Source organism: Scyliorhinus torazame, chromosome 19 (genome assembly GCF_047496885.1).
Source record: "Scyliorhinus torazame isolate Kashiwa2021f chromosome 19, sScyTor2.1, whole genome shotgun sequence".
Lineage (NCBI taxonomy): Eukaryota > Metazoa > Chordata > Chondrichthyes > Carcharhiniformes > Scyliorhinidae > Scyliorhinus > Scyliorhinus torazame.
This window is the reverse complement of record NC_092725.1, coordinates 100,599,232-100,611,900: the sequence shown is the minus strand read 5'-3', so window position 1 is coordinate 100,611,900 and position 12,669 is coordinate 100,599,232. Positions and strand designations below refer to the sequence as shown.

The 12,669-nt window shown below is 49.3% G+C and overlaps 1 protein-coding gene across 5 annotated transcripts in view; it reads left to right on the top strand.

Annotated features, from left to right (window-relative positions):
• The first annotated feature begins 1,814 nt into the window (after nt 1-1,814).
• The window catches only part of cep290 (centrosomal protein 290), a 194,104-nt gene continuing 183,249 nt past the window's right edge, over nt 1,815-12,669 (top strand). For all 5 annotated transcript variants that reach the window (XR_011936509.1, XM_072484934.1, XM_072484936.1 and 2 more), the window contains exons 1-3: nt 1,815-1,922; nt 10,444-10,571; nt 10,664-10,741. Coding sequence is in view for 4 of the 5 variants with exons in the window: in XM_072484934.1 (XP_072341035.1) it covers nt 10,470-10,571; nt 10,664-10,741 (180 nt within the window). In the remaining variant the exon portion in view is untranslated. The remainder of the gene's footprint in view (nt 1,923-10,443; nt 10,572-10,663; nt 10,742-12,669) is intronic.

The window sequence follows — 12,669 nt, the reverse complement described above, 5'->3', positions numbered from 1 at the left end:
GGAAGTACTGGACGACGAAGGGTATTCTGTCGGTTGTGTCCCATGTTTGTCTTCTGAGGAGGTCGGTGCGGTTTTTCGCTGTGGCGCGTTGGAACTGTCGATCGATGAGTCGAGTGCCATATCCCGTTCGTACGAGGGCATCTTTCAACGTCTGTAGATGTCTGTTACGCTCCTCCTCGTCTGAGCAGATCCTGTGTATGCGGAGCGCTTGTCCATAGGGGATGGCTTCTTTCATGTGTTTAGGGTGGAAGCTGGAGAAGTGGAGCATCATGAGGTTATCCGTGGGTTTGCGGTAAAACGAAGTGCTAAGGTGTCTGGATGTGCACCTAAAGTCATTTAACAGGTGTCTGGATGTGCACCTAAAGTCCTGTAACCTCCAGGGCTGAGGACAAAGTGCTGGAGAACAGCATAGTGGTTTTATCACTGGACTAATAATCCACTGGACTAGTAATCCAGAGACTGAAGGAAGTGCCCTGAGTACCCCAGTTCGAAGAGCGCCAAGGCAGTTTCATAGATTTCATAGAACTTAGTGCAGAAGGAGGCCATTTGGCCTATAGAGTCCGCACCAGCCCTTGGAAAGAGCACCCAATCCAAGCCCACACCTCCCCGTCACCCAATAACCCCACCCCACCTTTTTGGACACTAAGGGCAATTTAGCATGGCCAATCCACCTAACCTGCACATCTTTGGACTGTTGGTGAACTTCAAATTCAATAAAATCTGGACTTAAACGTCTGATAATGAGCATGAAACCATAACGTCCTTCAAGGAAGGGAATTTGCCATCCTTACCTGGTCTGGCCTCCATGTGACTCCACACCTACAGTAATGTGGTTGCCTCTGAAATGGCCCTGCAAGCCACTCAGTTCAAGGGCAATCAGAGATGGGCAATAAATGCTGGCCCAGGCATGAGTAAGGGCCATGTGCCATGAATAATTTTTAAAAAGGTGGAGGCAGGGTGGCTTGTTTTTCAGCTGGCGCAGATACGATGGGCAGAGTGCCTCTTTCTGTGCTGTAAATGTTGCAAATATCCAAAAAGGAATGTGGGGAGAGGGCGGGCGAGTGACAGCAACGCTCCGAGAACCAGCACTAACACGATGGGCTGAATGGCCTTCTGTGATGTCACAAATCTATACTAGAATTTAGGGCCTTGATAACTGAAGGCACATACATCAATGTTGGTTGAATTAAAATCAGTGCTTTGCAATAGACCAGAATTGGGAGAGAACAGAGTTTGGAGGGTTGTGAACAAGATAAGATTAATTTGATTCTTCTCTTTTTTGGCTCGCTCTTCCCCGTCATCCCCACATGAATCTATGCTTTATCTCCTATTACGAAGTCTTACAACACCAGGTTAAAGTCCAACAGGTTTGTTTCGATGTCACTAGCTTTCGGAGCCCTGCTCCTTCCTCAGGTGAATGCAGAGGTCTGTTCCAGACATTGTCTATATATATATATTGTCTATATATGTGTTTCTGGAGCAGACCTCTGCATTCACCTGAGGAAGGAGCAGTGCTCCGAAAGCTAGTGACATCGAAACAAACCTGTTGGACTTTAACCTGGTGTTGTAAGACTTCGTACTGTGCTCACCCCAGTCCAACGCCGGCATCTCCACATCATTATCTCCTAGTGTGTGTGATAATGGGATAATGACCATTTATCTGAGGCACTTTCAGTTCAGGCCTCGCTGTCCTGACCCAGCCCCGGGGGTCTCAATCTCGCGAGAGTGCCCACCTTGCCCCGCTGCCGTAAAGCGGGTCGCTGCCCGCATGCCGCAAAGCGGAGCAACGCCCCCTCCACCACGCAAAAGTCATAAAGTGGATTGCCTCCACTGCCGGAAAGGTTTGAATGGTCGCTTAGCAGCCGGAGCTTCCAACGGTCGCCGTCTCCAGGGCTGGGCCGGGCCTGTTCCCAGACGGGAAGGTAATGGACTCTCTAACTGTGGCAAACTCTCGGAGCCGGGGAACTTGGGCCGTACGCGCCGCTTCATTCACGGAGCTGACCCGGGTACGGTGTCGTTTTGTGGCGGTGGAATTTAAGTTCCATTCCGATGATGTCAGCAGACGGCTGTTACAACGCCTCTGGTGACGTCAGCAGACGGCTGTTACAACGCCTCTGGTGACGTCAGCAGACGGCTGTTACAACGCCTCTGGTGACGTCAGCAGACGGCTGTTACAACTCCTCTGGTGACGTCAGGAGACTGCTGTTACAACGCCTCTGGTGACGTCAGCAGACGGCCGTTACAACGCTGTTGGTGACGTCAGCAGACAGCCGTTACAACGCCTCTGGTGACGTCAGCAGATGGCTGTTACAATGCTAGTGACGCCTGCAAGCGGCCGTTACAAAGCTTCTGGTGACGTCTGCAGACGGCTGTTACAACGCCGCTGGTGACGTCAGCAGACGGCTGTTACAACGCCTCTGGTGACGTCAGCAGAAGGCTATTACCACGCCGCTGGTGACGTCAGCAGACGGCTGTTACAACGCCGCTGGTGACGCCAGCAGATGGCTGTTACAACGCCGCTGGTGACGTCAGCAGACGGCTGTTACAATGCCTCTGGTGACGTCAGCAGATGGCTGTTACAACGCTGCTGGTGACGTCAGCAGATGGCTGTTACAACGCTTCTGGTGACGTCAGCAGATGGCTGTTACAATGCCGCTGGTGACGTCAGCAGACGGCTGTTACAACGCTTCTGGTGACGTCAGCAGATGGCTGTTACAACGCCACTGGTGACGTCAGCAGATGGCTGTTACAACGCCGCTGGTGACGTCAGCAGACGGCTGTTACAACGCCGCTGGTGACGTCAGCAGATGGCTGTTACAACGCTTCTGGTGACGTCAGCAGATGGCTGTTACAACGCCGCTGGTGACGTCAGCAGACGGCTGTTACAATGCCTCTGGTGACGTCAGCAGATGGCTGTTACAACGCTGCTGGTGACGTCAGCAGATGGCTGTTACAACGCTTCTGGTGACGTCAGCAGATGGCTGTTACAATGCCGCTGGTGACGTCAGCAGACGGCTGTTACAACGCTTCTGGTGACGTCAGCAGATGGCTGTTACAACGCCACTGGTGACGTCAGCAGATGGCTGTTACAACGCCGCTGGTGACGTCAGCAGACGGCTGTTACAACGCCGCTGGTGACGTCAGCAGATGGCTGTTACAACGCTTCTGGTGACGTCAGCAGATGGCTGTTACAATGCCGCTGGTGACGTCAGCAGACGGCTGTTACAACTCCGCTGGTGACGTCAGCAGACGGCTGTTACAACGCCTCTGGTGACGTCAGCAGACGGCTGTTACAACGCCTCTGGTGACGTCAGCAGACGGCTGTTACAACGCCTCTGGTGACGTCAGCAGACGGCTGTTACAACGCCGCTGGTGACGTCAGCAGACGGCTGTTACAACGCCGCTGGTGACGTCAGCAGACGGCTGTTACAATGCCGCTGGTGACGTCAGCAGACGGCCGTTACGACGCCTCTGGTGACGTCAGCAGACGGCCGTTACGACGCCTCTGGTGACGTCAGCAGACGGCCGTTACGACGCCTCTGGTGACGTCAGCAGACGGCCGTTACGACGCCTCTGGTGACGTCAGCAGACGGCCGTTACGACGCCTCTGGTGACGTCAGCAGACGGCCGTTACGACGCCTCTGGTGACGTCAGCAGACGGCCGTTACGACGCCTCTGGTGACGCCAGCAGACGGCCGTTACGACGCCTCTGGTGACGTCAGCAGACGGCCGTTACGCCGCCTCTGGTGACGTCAGCAGACGGCCGTTACGACGCCTCTGGTGACGTCAGCAGACGGCCGTTACGACGCCTCTGGTGACGTCAGCAGATGGCTGTTACAATGCTTCTGGTGACGCCAGCAAGCTCTGCTACAAAGCCTCTGGTGACGTCAGCAGACGGCTGTTACAACGCCTCTGGTGACGTCAGGAGACGGCTGTTACAACGCCTCTGGTGGCGTCAGCAAACGGCTGTTATGCTGCCTCTGACGTCAACGGGCAGCTGTTACGACGTCTCTGGTGACGTCAACAGGCGGCTCTTATGATGCCTCTGGTGACGTCAACAGGCGGCTGTTACGATACCTCTGGCGAAGTAACAGGTGGCTGTTACGATGCCTCTGGTGATGTCAACAGGCAGCTGTTACAATGCCCCCCATAATCATTACCCGTTGTGAGTCCAGGACCTGGATCTTCCCCAAGACCCGCCTCATGAATTCGACATCGTCCCAATTTGGGGCATACATGTTCACCCTCAAATTTCCCGCTCACCATCACGAACCGTCCTCCCAGATCTGCCACTACATTCCCCACCGCAAACGCTACCTGCTTATTTATCAACACCACCACTCCCGTGTCTTCATAGCCAACCCCGAGTGCAAAATATGCCAACTCACCGTTTCTTCAGCCTAGTCTGGTCCCCAATCATCAAATGAGCTTCCTGCAGAAATGCCACATCCGCCTTTAAGCTCCTCAGGTGTGCGAACATGCACGACCCTTTGACCAGCCCATTCAGCCCTCTCACGTTCCATGTGACCAGCCTGGTTGGGAGGCACCCCTCTCCTGCCAATCAAGCATAACCCTTCTTGGGCCAGCCCTCCAGGCCCCCCTTCAGATGTCCAACTCCCTCCTATTGCACATCAACCACCCCACCCCCAACAGCAATGCCCCCTCCCTTAAATAAAACAACAATCCCATCTCCCTCTAGAACTCTAACCACCTTTTCATCCCCCACTGCCCTCCCGCTAACTAACTCGCCTAGCTACACTTGCAGCCCCTGCCCATGGCGCCAAACATCCTACCCCCCACTAATCTCCCCCCCCCCCCCCTCCCTCCCCCGCTCGCACACTGCCATTGTGCACATAACAATAACAATGAAAAGAAGAAAAAAGGTGCACTCACCCTCCACCGTCCTCTGGCCTCCCACCAAAGAACCCGATAGAAAAGCTAAACAGCTCCTAAGAGAAGAGAGATTCTCTCCTGACCATCACCATAAAAAAGGAACACAAAGCAATACAACACAAAGAGGGGCAGGGAGAACCAATACCACCCCACACCTCCTCCAAAGTTCAGTGTCCTCCCTCTACTGCCAGTTCATTGTCCCTCAAAAGCTCTGTTGCTTCCTCCGGTGATCTAAAATAATACTGACGACTGTTGTGGGTCACTCAAAGGCGCGCCGGGTACATCATCCCTAACTTCACCCCCTTCTTAAAGAGGGCAGCCTTGACCCGGTTGAATCCAGCTCGCCTCTTTTCCAGTTCCGCGCATAGGTCCTAATATATTCAGAGCTTGTTGCCCTCCCAGTTACATCTCCTCGTCTGCCTGGCCCACTGCAAAATCTTCTCTTTATCCAAAAACCATCATCGCCCTCGGCGACTCATTCACCTGTAGCTTCCTCATCAGCGCCCTAGTCGCCTGGTCGACATCCAGGGGGGCAGTCAGACACCACCTCCCCCATTAGCTGCTCGAACATCTTGGCCACAAAAGAGCCTGCGTCCGCTCCCTCGATGCCCTCCGGCATCCCCGTTATTCTCAGATTCTGCCTCCGGGAGCTGATCTCCAAATCTCCCACTTTCTCCTTGAGCCGCTTCTGGCTCTCCCGCAACACCCAATTTTGGCCGCCAGCGAGGTAGGCTCCCCCACTTCCCTCCTCCACCTTCTTAGATCGCCTGATCTGGGGCTCCAGCCTCAGCTCCACACAGTCGATCCCCGCTTTCAGCAGGTCTACCACCAGGTCCTCCTGTGCTTCCCTCTTTTGGCTGCAATTTTCATTCAGAAAGTCCACCAACTGCTCCGTCGACCACTGGGTTGGTAAGGCCAACCCTTTACCCTTTGCCATCTTCCCCTGCACGAAGAGTTTCTTGCTCTTGAAGCTCCTTTCTTCAAGACACACTTCTGGTCCGCGGATCCACCCTACAACCTCACCAGTGGAGTATAAATTTTCTCCACCACCTCTGCATCTTTTTTCTCCAAAACATCCAGCCTGCAACCCGGGAAAAGGACCCAAAAAAACGCCTTGAGCGGGAGCTGCCAAATGTGCGACCACTCACACCATGGAGTTCCACCGGAGTTCCACCCACCCCTCCCCCTGATCCTTCACCCTCAAACGGGTCACCAGCAGCATCACCACATCAGCTTTTAAACTCTTCAAGTGCGCATAAACTCTCACTCTGTTCACCGGTCCCACTAACCCACTCACGTTCCACATCGCCATTTTGACCGGGGGTCTCTCACCCCCTCCCTATCCATCCTATCCGTCTTCACCATTAGCCCAGGCCCTGTCCATCTGACCAGGCGCGCCCCATCCTTTTGTTGCCGTCGATTTCTCCCTCCCCTGCCCCCCATACCATGAAACAATACAGAACCGCACCAATAAGGAAAAAACAAAAGTAAAATCCAAAACACATGTAAACAAAAACAACCCCCCCCCCCCGCATTCAAGAGGCACAAACAAAACCCCAATAAAATAGAATACCCTCAATAAGGGGGTTGGATAGGGTGGACAGTGAGAGCCTTCTCCCGCGGATGGATATGGCTGGCACGAGGGGACATAACTTTAAACTGAGGGGTAATAGATATAGGACAGAGGTCAGAGGTAGGTTCTTTACGCAAAGAGTAGTGAGGCCGTGGAATGCCCTACCTGCTACAGTAGTGAACTCGCCAACATTGAGGGCATTTAAAAGTTTATTGGATAAACATATGGATGATAATGGCATAGTGTAGGTTAGATGGCTTTTGTTTCGGTGCAACATCGTGGGCCGAAGGGCCTGTACTGCGCTGTATTGTTCTATGTTCTATGTTCTATGTAAGAAAAGTAATCCCCCTCCCAACCAACCAAGTCCAAAACCCAACGCTCATCTCAGTCCCAGTCCTTCAGCCTTAACAAATGCCTCCGCCGCCTCCACCGTCTCAAAATAAAAGTCCTTTGAATTGTGAGTCACTCTCAGCTCCGCAGAGTAGACCACTCCATATCTCACTCCGCTGCCGTACAATGTCGCCTTCACACGTCCAAAGGCCGCCCGCCTTCTCTCCAGCTCCGCCGTCATATCTTGGTATATGCGTATAACATCGTCTTCCCACTTCACATCTCGTCTCTGCTTTGCCCAGCTCAAAACCTTCTCCTTTACGTGGTAGCTGGCTGTGAAAGCAGACTATAACCACTCTTGCTGGCTCATGCTCTTTCGGCTTCGGCCTGAGTGACCGATGTGCCCTGTCCAACCTGTAGCGGGAGGGATTTTCCCCCTCCCCCATCAACTCAGTAAACATCTTCGCAAAGTTCTCAGTCGACCTCGGGCCCTCCACCCCCTCAGGCAGACCCACGATTCTCATGTTTTGCCTCCTCGGCCTGTTCTCCAGGTCCTCCACCTCGGACATGAGCCCTTTGTTGACATCCACCACCCACCGCAGCTCTTCACCCATCAAGGTGAACTGGTCACGGAGTTGCAACAATGCCTCCTCCAACCAATTCAATTTCTTTCCTTGCTCATGCACCTCGACCAATGTCTTCATCACTGCCACCTTTACCGGGGCAATCACCCTCTCCACCTACTCTTTAAGCAAAGCCATTGTCTCCCTCCAAAGCACCTCCATATGCTTGGCATACAGCCGTTCAAACTCCACCGACATCACCTCGGTAAGAGTTTACACTGTAAGGGGAGTGGCCCCACCTTACGACCCATACCCCGCCATCTTTCTGTTAGGCGTTCAGCTGCTTTGTGTAAAGAATCAAAAGTTCTGCTCCTTTTCACCAACACCTTTATTTCACTTCAACAGACTGCACAAAACTCTAACATCGCATCACCTGACACAAAGGCCACCTGAAGCCCCTTTACATATGTGTCAATTATTGGATACTTACCATAAATGAGACAACTAATTGGAATGTCTCTTAACCCATTACTTAACACTTTCTACCCGCAGGACTCACAGCTGCATTCGCCGGTGGACTTTAGCTCGACCCCTTCTTGCTAGCACCTTTCTTCTGGGGCTTTGGCATTCCTCGACTTCCTTATGACTTCCCACACATGATTTCTGGGGTGTAGATTGTTTGAGACATTGTATTTAAACTTAAGTAAGTAGGTCATGGAATTTGAGTGGAATAATATTAAGAATGATTATTATTAGTGTCACAAGTAGTGTTGCATTAACACGGCAATGAAGTTACTGCGAAAATCCCCTAGTTGCCACATTACCCTGTTTGGGTACACTGAGGGTGAATTCAGAATGTCCAATTCATCTAACAAGCCGGTCTTTCGGGACTTTTGGGAGGAAACACAAGCAGACAAGGGGAGAACATGCAGACTCCACACAGATAATAACTCAAGCTGGGATTCCAACCTGGGTCCCTGGCGCTGTGAAGCAACAGTGCGAACCACTGTTCTACATAAAGATGATGTAAGTAAAGGGAGGTGCCAGGTCTGTAGCAGTCAGTTTTAGTTAATTTTCTGGAAGCTGTGAGATAAACAGCAACATTTATAGAAGGTTGGTAGATTGAGCAATTTAGGCCTAATAATTACTTTATCTATCAACTGCAGAAGTTTTTAAAGCAGCAGGTTTCACTACTGGCGTGAATTAACATTTATCATTTGACAGTCTTAATGTGGCATCATGATGTCCTCATAAAATTGAAGTCGATGGGAATCAGGGACTGATACCGAGAACAAAAGTAGGTAATTGTTGGAAGCCAATAAATTCAGCCCCAGGACATCGCTCCAGAAGTTTCTCAGGGTAGTGTCCTTGGCCCAATCATCTTCAGCTACTTCATCAATGATCTTCCTTGCATCATAAGGTCAGAAACAGACTATTTACTAATGATTGCACATAACTCAGTTCTATTTGTAACTCCTTAGGTCCTGAAGCAGTCTGCCAGCATGCAGCAATACCTAGACAATATTCAATTTTGGACTGATAAGTTGCAAGTAAAGTTTGTGCCATACAAGTGCCAAGCAATGACCATCTCCAACAAGAGAGAATCCAACCTTCTCCCATTGACATTCAATATCATTACCATCATTGAGTCAACATCCTGGAGGTCACAACTGATCAGATATATAACCAGATATGGCACATAAATACTGTGTCTACAAGAGCAGATCAGAGGTGAGATTTTGTGGTGAGGATCTCACCAAAGCTTGTCCACTATCTATAAGGGACAAGTTGGGAGTGTGATGAAATACCCTCCACTTGCTTGGATGAGTGCAGCTCCAACAACACTCAAGAAGCTGAATGCCATCCAGGACAAAGCAGCCCCCTTCATTGGCACCCCATCTACCACCTTCGACCTTCACTTTCTCCACCACTGGCACACAGTGTGTGTACCATCTCCAAGATACATTCCGGCATCTTCCCAAAACTTCTTCAACAGCACTTTCCAAACCCATGACCTCTGCACCATCAGGTGCATTCAAGTAACACACCAACCTGACTTGGATATAAGGCACCATTCCATCATTCCCTCCCTGACAGCACTATGGGAGGGCCATCACCACTGATGTGATTCAAGAAGAAGTCCCCTCCAACACCTTCTGAAGAGCAATTAAGGATATGCAATAAATGCTGACCTTTCCTGTAACACCTACATCCTGATAAATATTTTTATAAAAAGAGCTGGGGTACAGCAGATGATCTGAGAGAAACTTGCGAGGAGTAATGTATAAAAATGTATAAATGTACCTTTTTAATTGGATTGCAATATGTTTTTTAAAAAGCTCAGAAATTTCACCGGATTTGTTTATTAATCCATTACAATCTTTATCCTACCAGCATCAGCAGGACAAATAGATAACTGAGAAGAAGCAACCTTTCTAACATTGCATTGATTACAGAATCTTTTATTCTCCCAAAATATTACTTGCACTTTTCTTCAATGCCAAATTGAGGTCTTTCAGATCCAAAGTATACTTCTAATTCTACACATACGAAGGGACCTGTCCTCTGCAGGAGAAAGGAACCTGTCCAGACTGTTGCGCCTTTTTTTGAATTAAACAAAAGCATGGAGGACAATAGTTCCTTGATGTATTCCCAGGGCAATACTTCTATCAATCAGTGGACTTGCTAACCTGTAATAATCCACAGGAGGCAGGGGTTCTGTCACTACACCAGTATTTATTTTAAATAACTACATACAAGAGCCGTTCCAAACAGTCAACTTAAGACTGCCTCACAAAGCCTACACAGGTGCTTATATGGGCCCCCTCAATGTGCTATCATTGAGGGAGCTCATACTCCAATTGGCCAACCAATAATGCCAATTGGAGGTCATTACATAACCAATCAGCAGTAACCTTTCTCATGCAGTATAAATTGTTATTGCCATTGAAATCTGGCATTCTTGCATTTGTCCTGATGAGTACAGCTGGAAAAGCTTTGACAGCATGTCTTTTTTTTCAGCATACTTGTAATTAATGGAATGATTAATTTTATTGCTGACATTTTAAACATTTTGTCCTATAGGGTGAACCCAACAACCATACACCAAGATGGCGCCCAATCTGGATTGGGATAAATTAATGAAAGTTGATCCAGACTCTTTGCCAAGTCGAGAGAAACTGGCAGATAAGTTGTTGGATTCGATATCCAAGGTCTTTCTATTTATTTCAGTTTGGTGTTTAATAATGGTAATATTTTTGCATTTAGTAATTTTAGAAATTTAACGGTGAATTTCTGTGTCTAGGTTGAAGGAAATGAGTTGACAGCAGAGAACCCAGAGAAGCTGGTTCAGCTTTTCCGCATCACTCAGTCCTTAATGAAGGTTTGTGTTTACAGATTCTTATTTGTTTCTCCATTTCTAGAATGAATATTTATTAACAAAAGTGGTTAAGGAAAGCGTTTGTGGCATCATAAACAAAACACGGAAAACATGCAGAAGGTTGTTTTACTTGGGTATGTAATTAAGTACTGGATGATTATTTGATTGTACACAAAACATCCTATTTTCACCTTGTGTAACTGACAGTAAGAATTTAGACTGCTACACTATCTTCAAAATAACGCTGCATTGAGAAAAAGAGTGACAGGGACACACTTGATCGTGATATGATGGGGGGCATGATTATTAAGTTTGCAGATGACACGAAAATTGGTGGTATGGTAAATAGCGAGGAGGAAAACTTTACAGGATGATATAGACGGGCTACTTAGATGAGCAGAACTGTGGCAAATGGAATTTAACCCTGAAAAGTGTGAGATGATGCAATTTGGGAGCATTAACCAGGCAAGGGGACTACATGATGAATGATAGGACGCTAGGAAGTACAGAGGTGTCTTGGGTGCATGTCCAAAGATCCCTGAAGGCAGCAGGACAGACAGCTAAGGTGGTTAAGAAGGCATATGGGATGTTTGCCTTTATTAGCCAAGGCACAGAATATAAGACAATTATGAACGCTGGTTAGGCCACAGCTAGAGTACTGTGTACAGTTCTGATCACCACGCTACAGGAAGGGTGTGATTGCACTAGAGAGGGTGCAGAGGAGATTGACCTGGATGTTGCCGGGGCTGGAGCATTTCAGCTAAAAAGAGAGGCTGATAGGCTGGGGTTGTTCTCCTTAGAGCAGAGAAGACCGAAGGTTGACCTGATTGAGGTGTACAAAATTATGAGGGATATAGATAGAGTAGATAGGAAGAAACGTTTCCCCTGAGTAGAGGGGTCAATAACAAGAGGGTGTAGATTTAAGGTAAGGGGCAGGAGATTTAGTGGGATTTGAGGAAAAACAGTTTCATCCAGAGGGTGGTGGGAATCTGGAACTCACTGCTTTGAAAGGTGATGGAGGCGGTAATCCTCACAACATTTAAGAAGCATTTGAAATGAAAATGAAAATCGCTTATTGTCACAAGTAGGCCTCGAATGAAGTTACTGTGAAAATCCCCTAGTCGCCACATTCGGGCGCCTGTTCGGGGAGGCTGTTATGGGAATCGAACCGTGCTGCTGGCCTGCCTGGGTCTGCTTTCAAAGCCAGCGATTTAGCCCTGTGCTAAACAGCCCCCTAAACAGCACTTGCTGAACACTTGAAACGCCAGAGCATACAAAGACCAAGTACTGGAAATGGATTAGAATAGTTTGGTGTTTGATGACTGGCGCAGACATGTTGGGTCGAAGGACCACTTTCTGAGCTGTAAAACTCTAAATTATGAAAGTTTATAGAACTGATAAATTGCAGAGATTGGAAATCTGAAACAAAATCAGAAAATTCTGGAAGCATTTAGCAGATTATTCAGCATCTTTGGAGAGAATTGACAAGTAAAGGCTGAAAATGTGGGTCATTCACCAGAGTTGAAGGAAATTGAAGTAGTACAGGTTTGTTTAGGGAAGGGAGAGGAAATACACATACTCTAAAATTGACATATATGCAGACAAACTCACATTTACAAACTCACATTTACAAACTCGTACACGCACAACACTCATACACATGGGGCGGGATTCTCCCCTATCCGGCGGGGCGGGCCGTACCGGCACCGAGGAGTGGTGTGAACCACTCCGGCGTCGGGGCGCCCGGAAGGTGCAGAATCCTCCGCACCTTCAGGGGCTAGGCAGGCGGCGGCGGGGTTGGCGCCGCGCCAGCCGGTGCGGAAAGGCTTGGCGCCAAAGGGCCTCCGCCGGCCAGCACGAGTTGGCACATGCGCGGGAGCGCCAGCGTGTGCTGGCGTTATCCCAACGCATGCGCAGGGGGGTTCTTCTCC